We start from the raw sequence: 7,575 nt of genomic DNA, 5'->3' as shown, positions 1-7,575 counted from the left end.
TTCATTATTCGTTCTCATTCCTCTTAGGAATTATCTTCCTAGGGTACAGAAATATTAATTACTTTGAGGATATAGTACCAAATAAAAAAAAAAACACCAGAAAACATCAATCCAAGGTGTCAGCATATTAGGCCCAGGTTGTAACTTTTAAATTTCAGCTGCTCATCTCCAGGCTGTACTTCCCTTTTGTACCTATTTTTTTGTGGTCAAGATGACAATGTGAAACTTACAATAAGGTGTTTTGGACAGAGAAGAGTCAGTAAGAACAACAGGAGTATAAATCATGGACTATTAGAGCTAGAGAATACCTTAAAAACAGTCTCTGCTACTTCATTTTCTAAACAAGGAACATGAGAGGGAAGAGGAAGAAGATACTGGTGGCAAGGAGACTATTAAATTGGCCTTTATAATAGTTCATGAATCATGCTTAAAAAAGAAGTGTGAGAGCCAGAGTAAACAAAATTAAAGACTTGCTAGTGACTGATTAGATGTAGGAGAATAATATAAAGCTAGGTAGAAGTGCAAGTTTCTATAACCCACAGCATGCTATAGGGAGTTGATTTTATAGCAAAGTATAGTTTATTTCCAGCCGAGCTTAACTTGTTTCTCAAGGCAATAAAATTAGTAGAGCCACTAATGGAGGGACTGCCCTTGAACAATGCTATCGGATACCCTCAAAAGGACTGGTTATCAAATTCATTTTTCTTCATACTGTGCAATAACTTTAGGTGTTTTAAAACAGTGCTACTCAAAGTGTGCTCTGTAGACCAGAACCAGTCTATAAACTAGTCTAAGTTTGCAATGAGATAAGTACAGAAATTACAAGTTAGCATTTAGAAACTTGAATAGCTTGCTGTGACATCCAAGTGGATGATCACAGGGTAACATAACAAAAATACTGGCTTGAAAGAATTGAAAAAATAACCCTGGTCTTTCACCAAGGACGGTTTGAGAAGCTCTGTTTTCAAAGACAAGAAAAGATATTTATAATACACGAAGTTATAAAAGCAGGTAATAAAACTTTATGTTGTATGAAATCATTTTTATAACTACATACATTTATCTATAGTAAGAGTGGAAATATATTTTTAAAAGATTAAATAATATAATGTATAAAAAATACTTAGAATACTGTCTGATACAGAGAAACACTCAAGAGGTGTTTGTGACAATGACGATAGTGATGACGACACAGAAGACAACTATGCTGGGACCTCTGTAGTTTCCAGGCCTATTCTTGCTGCTCGATAACCATCAAGGATTTTCATTTTATTCCAAAGCTGCTACTGCCATCACTGTGCTTACTATTTTGTGTGGTTTTTTTTTTTTTTTTTTTTTTTGCTGCTGGTGCAGACCCCAACCCAGAAGTCTCTACCTTATCATTGTGCCATTCCAAATACACAGTCATCATTAATCATGGATTCTTCCCATGGCCACCAAGCCTCATGGCTCTTTCTCTTTTGGGTCAGTTTCAACAGGTATTAAGAGACTATTAAGCCTACCAAGAAACCTTGCACTACCTTAGGCTGCTTAAAAATCAAAATGCATAGTGTTGCTTGTGAAAGTCAGCTTACGTCTTTCCTTATCTAAATTTATAAAAGAAAACAAGGAGTTTTATAAAACCCGATAACTTACAGAGGAGGAAGCTAGGTGGAAGGGGTCCGCAGACCACATGGTTGGTCCATAACTGAATTAGGACTCCGTGAGTGCTGCTAATGACAGAATCCAGGGCACATGCTGGGTGTCCAGGATGCGGGAGAGACTGGGAAGTTGGCATTCATAGCTTCCAACTTGCAGACGTGGGTTTCACAATGTGGGAAACTATAAACATTTAGAAAAAGTGTTCAGCCCTGGCCGGTGGCTCAGTTGGCTAGAGCGTCATCCCACTATGCCAAGCTTGCAGGTTTGATCTCTGGTCAGGGCACAACAAATACCAACCAATGAATGAATAAATAATTGGATAACAAATTGATATCTCTCTCTCTCTCAAAAAAAATAAAATAAAGGAATAAAAGATAAAAAAGATTGCTGAGTGGTCCCCCATATTACTCATAAATAGCAGTGTTTTTAGACTAGATGAACAAAGTTTTTGTTCTTGTAAATTTAAAAAAAAAAGTTTTTCAAAAGATTTCAGGAGGACACAGATATAACAAATGCCCACTTTGGTACTCATGCAAGTTTTCTTTGAAATAATGTTCCTTTCATTGGGCCCAAAACTTATCCTATATAATAAAAGCCTAATATGCAAATTGACCTAACGGCTGAATGATCGGTGGAATGACTGGTCGCCATGATGTGCACTGACCACCACAGGACAGACGCTCAATGCAGGAGCTGCCCCCAGCCTGTAGGCCCCAAGCCAGCCAAGGCGGGTGCCAGTGGGAGCCCCCCCAATTGTCCTGCTGGTTGCCCCACAGAGGGAGGTGACTGGTGGCAGCAGCAGGGAGCAGGGCCCGTGAATAGGCAGCACCAGGGTGGCCAAGGCGGGTGCCAGTTGGGGCCCCCAATTGCCCCACTGGTCGCCCCACAGATTGGCCCTGATTGCCGGCCAGGCCTAGGGACCCTACCTGTGCACAAATTTCATTCACTGGGCCTCTCGTTCACTATAAAGCATATGAAGAGTCAGATGATTCACTTTTTATTTTATTTCTAAATATATTTTTATTGATTTCAGAGAGGAAGGGAAAGAGAGAAAGAGATAGAAACATCAATGATGAGATTCATCAATCGGCTGCCTCCTGCACACCCCACACTGGGGATTGAGCCCACAACCCGGGCATGTGCCCTGACTGGGAATCTTCTGGTTCATAGGTCAATGCTTAACCACTGAGCCACACCTGTGTGGCAGATGGTTCACCTTTTAAACAATATGTAATAAATGAATATTTCTGGGGAGTTAGTTTAAAACTTTTCTGTTTATGTTTTTCCTCCAACGCTTCTTTTTTTTTCTCCTATTTTTACTTACTCTGCCTCTTTTTTCCCTTGTCTTTTTCTCTGAATCTATGATTCCTCTAAATGTACTTATTGATAATTTGTATAAATGACATTTTCATTCAATTTTATAAAAGTATTGATTTAATTTACCAATGCTTCATAATATTCATTCATTAAAAATATTTGTTAAGCACCTACGATGTGCCAGGCCACTAGGGATATGCAGTGAATAAAACAGACAAACCTCTTTCTTCTTAGTAGGTGTAGTAAGAATTTTAAATTACTTCAAGATTTTACAAAAAGTAATCAATGAGGTAGGATGAAGTTTAATAAGAGAAAAGCAAAATTACAGTAAATAATTCAATTTTCAACAACAATATATCTTTAATGTTGAGTTTCTTCATTTTGCTATAAATTCTGGCAGTTATGGTAATCTACAACCTGGCTAAAATGAAAGGTTAGCCTAAAAAGTCAGGCGGTATCTTACTCAACATGGAATCTGTAGGAAATATATCCTTTTTTGGCATGTTAAGAGTCCCCATTGCAAACTTTGATTAGAGAGTTGGCTTGGTTCCTATCAACTCAGTTTAGGCCTTGAGGAGAACAAAACACATGAACTTGGAAAGTCTGGCAAAGGATAATATTTTACAACAAAAGTACCCTTTTAAATATGTTTAGCTCAGGTTGTCCTTCGGGATTCGAGTGTTTTGTAGGGTTCCATTGACCTACTAAGGATTTTTTTCAGGTCGCATTTTCGCATTTATTAATATTTTTTAGTATAGATTCGTGTATTTTTTATTTCATTCAATGGTTTAAAATCCATCATTATTGTTCATTTTGATGTTAAAATTACCCCAGCTTTAACCATTGGGATATCCTTAAAGCTGCCTCTTGACTCCTTTTGACCAGTCCCCTTCATTTTTTAAGCACTTCTCGATCTTCTAGCACAAAGGGTCAATCCTGTATTCTATCTGCCAGAAAGAGAGAGAGAGGGAGACACGGGGAGAGAGAGAAGCCTTGGTTGTGATCAAGCCCCCAACCTGGGTATGTGCCCTGACGGGAATCGAACCCTCGACCTTTCCATACACTGGAAGCCGCTCCAACTGAACCACAGGGGCCAGGGCTGGAGCGTGGGACTTAGAAATCCAGACTTAGGTACTGGAACTACTACTGGCTTGCCATCGCTTGACCTATAAGAATTTGTAATTATCTTCCTCCACCACACAGCTAGAATTTCATTCCATTGCAAGACAGTGGATTTTTATCTCTCTGTTTCTCCATTCTGCGTCAGCAAGGCTTTGGACAAACAGTATTTCAGCTTTCCACCTGAGAACCTTCGGGGGGCAGCCCTCGGTCCCGGGCGTGCAGTAAGGACCTGTGTCCTCCAGAGCCCGCTGGGCGGCGCCCAGAGAGCAGCCTCCGCGCCTTCTCAAACCTGGAGTGAGTGCACTTTGCAAGGACACCGAAGAGGGGGCACGTCCGCGCTCCCACTTCCTCCCGGCGCCGCCTCTGATTGGCTCCTGGGCACATAAGACACCAGTGAATGAGCCGCCGGCCCTCGCAGAAACTTGCTGGCGGTCTTGGGGTGGCATCGCCCTTCTCGTCCGCGTCCACCCGCAGACCAGCCGCCCGGGGGAGGATGAGGACGTCGTGCGTGGTGCTCACCGCCCTGGTGGCGCTGGCCGCCTATTACATCTACATCCCCCTGCCCAGCTCCCTGGCCGACCCCTGGAAGCTGATGCTGCTGGACGCGACTTTCCGGGGCGCACAGCAAGTGGTGAGCCGCAGCCCAGCGCTGGCTTTTCTCTCCTTCCTCTTAAGCGGTATCTGAAGGGGAAGCAAAATTTCCGGACCGTATCCCACGAGAATGCATGTTTTTCTAACGCAGTGAGGCAATTGCTTTTTTTTTTAAGGTGGTTCCATGGGGCATTTTTATTTTCAGGGTTTCGCATTCGCCGCCTTGCTAGCAGCGGCGGGCTCGCTCCGTGTCTCCTTGTCTGCGTGGGCTGCGGAGATGGTGAAGTTCTTGCATAGCATTTGACAACTGTTTAACCCTTCGTCTGACCTACACAGCCTCCTCTTTCTTGGTTTGCAACGTCAAAACAAACAGACAAACACAATCTTTCGCCCTAGCCGGCCGCCAGGCAGACTAATGGGTCCCGGGTTCGATTCTGGTCAAGGGCATGTACCTCGGATGGAGGCTCAATACCTGGCCCTGGTCGGGGCGCCAGCGGGAGGCAACCAATCTGTGTGTCTCTCACATCAGTGTTTCTCTGTCTCTGCCTCTTCCCCTCCCTCCCACTCTCTCTCTCTCTCAAAATCAATGGAAAATATTCTCGGGTGAGGATGAACAACAACAAAAATCTTTCAGCGTTTTGGAAACCTCCTCTCCCCCATTTCATTCTCCGACAGGGGCCGGCCCAGAGCGAGTTAGCTTTTAGGACAGCTCTGGAAAAAACCGGCTCTCATTCCCAGCAATGCAGCCACCTTAAAAGCAGAAGCCGGCACAGGCGGTGTCCCAACCAACATCCCCAGGCTGTGGAGCTCCCCGTTCCCGGGGGCCAGCAGTCTGGGCTCCTCTAAGCACTTGAGGAACCGCTCAGATCTCCCATTTCATGCGTGGCATTTACCCGCTGAGCCCAAGGAAGAAGGCCAGGAGGCCGGGCTGGCTTGGCTGCAGGAGAGGCGTGGAGGCAGCAGCCCGTGTTTGCATGATGCATTTGTTCCCTGCCTGCTCTGCAGCATTTATTTAATGTCCTTGGCTGTGGAGGAGATAACCTTTGCCTGAGCCAGAATACCCTGGCTTGCCCCGGCTTACCCTGGTAGGGTAACATTTCTCTCTACTGGATCATGGCTATTTCTTCCCCCCCCATAAACAGGAAAATATTACTGTCTCTGCTTTATTCTGTGGTAAGAGGCCTTATTTTCAGTGCCAGAAACTCTAAAACCTAAACTACCATCTGCAGCCAAGGCGGAGAGCTATGGTTGTACAGCATTTCTGAGCAGCTTGCTCTCTCTAAGCTCCTAGCCTTCCTCCAAAATCAAGTTTCCTCTCTTCCCCCAACCTTAGGCTTTAATCTCAGGTTATTTTTGTAAACTTTTTTTTTTCAAGAATGACTAGAGAAAGGGGCGGGGGGGGGGGGGGGTGGAATCATGACTTTTCCTACTATTCCTTATCCCTCTCCATCCTCATTGTGTGTAAGATTCCATAGTCTCTGAGGCTTTGTCCTATCAAAAAGCTCCTTTACTAGCGCATTGTAGCATATTCCTAGTAGGGATTTGCTTCTCATGAGTCCAGCCACATTCTCCCCCCCCCCTCCCCCCCAGTCTCCTGTTGTCTCCTAGGAGGTGTCTATGAAGCTACAGTTCCTCTTCCTTCCTTTCCTCCCGCTCCCTAGAATGTTAACATGGTAAAGAGTGACCACCCCCTTCTCCAGCATTGATGCCATGAAAGGCAGTCTTCATGGAGGAAGCCCTGCAATCCCTCTTCTCCTTCAGAAATTATGGAATTTGGGAGTAACATCCTTCAAGGATTCCGGGGTACAATGGTATTTACCTGGAGTGGGTTAAATAGCCTTTAGGAAATAGTAGATAGTAAGTAAGAAAAAACGGTGACTAAGAAGAAGAAATACGGGGGTGAGGGGGTGGGGGGAAGAATGAAACTTCTGTGTTGGCCACAGAGATTAATTTCAGTTTTCAGGTCACCAAAGAAGTCTTCCCCATCATACGTAATCTGGGGAAAGCCAGATTGCAAGAAAAGCCATTTTTTCCCCAACGAGGCTACCGACCCATTAAAGTCAAGGTCTTTGGATCCTATGGTCCTTTACAGAATGTGCCCCTAGCTGGTGTTTGGGAATGATAATGTATGTAATGCCAGGTCACAGATATAGATGAAGCAGCAAAGTGTCCTCACCTAGCACCATAGCTTGGGACTGGCTTTGCACAGAAGTGGCTCTCATCACTCGCCTTCGGAATTGTGAAATCGAAAAATCATTCAGACCACACGGAAGCCTCTAATGCCAGGTAAAGCAATTTTCCAACGTTGTTTCAGATTGTCCTGGGGAAAGGACAATGTGGCTTGACACCTTGTAATTAGATAAGAGCATGAGTGTTAGAGTCCTGCCTTCCCCAAGCACATGCCAGCCAGACCACTTACTGATTGGGAGGCCAGGCAATTTCCTAACCTGCTCTGATCCTCAGCTTTCCCTGTATACTAGGGCTAGCCTTGTAATGTTGTTGTGAGGTTTTAGTAATGTACTTAAAGGCCTGAAAATTGTAGTTACTCTTTTAAGAGTTGTCCCATAGGTCTGCTAGGCTGGTGGAGATGCCCAAATCTGTGGGTTTGCCTAACTGTGTTGGAACAATAAAATAAATGTAAATTGGAAGTAATTGAAACCTGGGGAGCTACCACAGACATTTCATGGCATAAAGTTTGTTAGCCAAATAATTTTAGAGATGATTGGTTCAATACAGAAGCAACTGAAGCTACTTCGGAAGTGAAGCTTGGCCTACTTCCTAACACAGCAGACTCATGCCTCCCCATCAAGAAGAACACAAATGCTAACTTTTATTCTATTGTCATTGGCAAATGCTTCACCCCTCAATCTGCTCTTACCTCCTTTATCTTGTGCAGAATTAAGT

At 44.0% G+C, this 7,575-nt stretch overlaps 1 protein-coding gene across 2 annotated transcripts in view; it reads left to right on the top strand.

Moving 5' to 3' along the window:
• Window positions 1–4,477: 4,477 nt before the first annotated feature.
• NCEH1 (neutral cholesterol ester hydrolase 1) overlaps window positions 4,478–7,575 on the top strand; it is a gene marked incomplete at its 5' end in the record, with an annotated part of 63,583 nt that continues 60,485 nt past the window's right edge. Inside the window, one exon of one of the 2 annotated variants that reach the window (XM_081087686.1) lies at window positions 4,478–4,711. In XM_081087686.1, coding sequence (XP_080943812.1) covers window positions 4,478–4,711 — 234 coding nt within the window. The remainder of the gene's footprint in view (window positions 4,712–7,575) is intronic. The other variant, XM_081087687.1, reaches the window with a different exon arrangement.

Source organism: Myotis nattereri, assembly GCF_964212035.1.
Source record: "Myotis nattereri genome assembly, chromosome: 3".
Lineage (NCBI taxonomy): Eukaryota > Metazoa > Chordata > Mammalia > Chiroptera > Vespertilionidae > Myotis > Myotis nattereri.
This window is presented reverse-complemented; position numbering and strand designations above follow the sequence as displayed.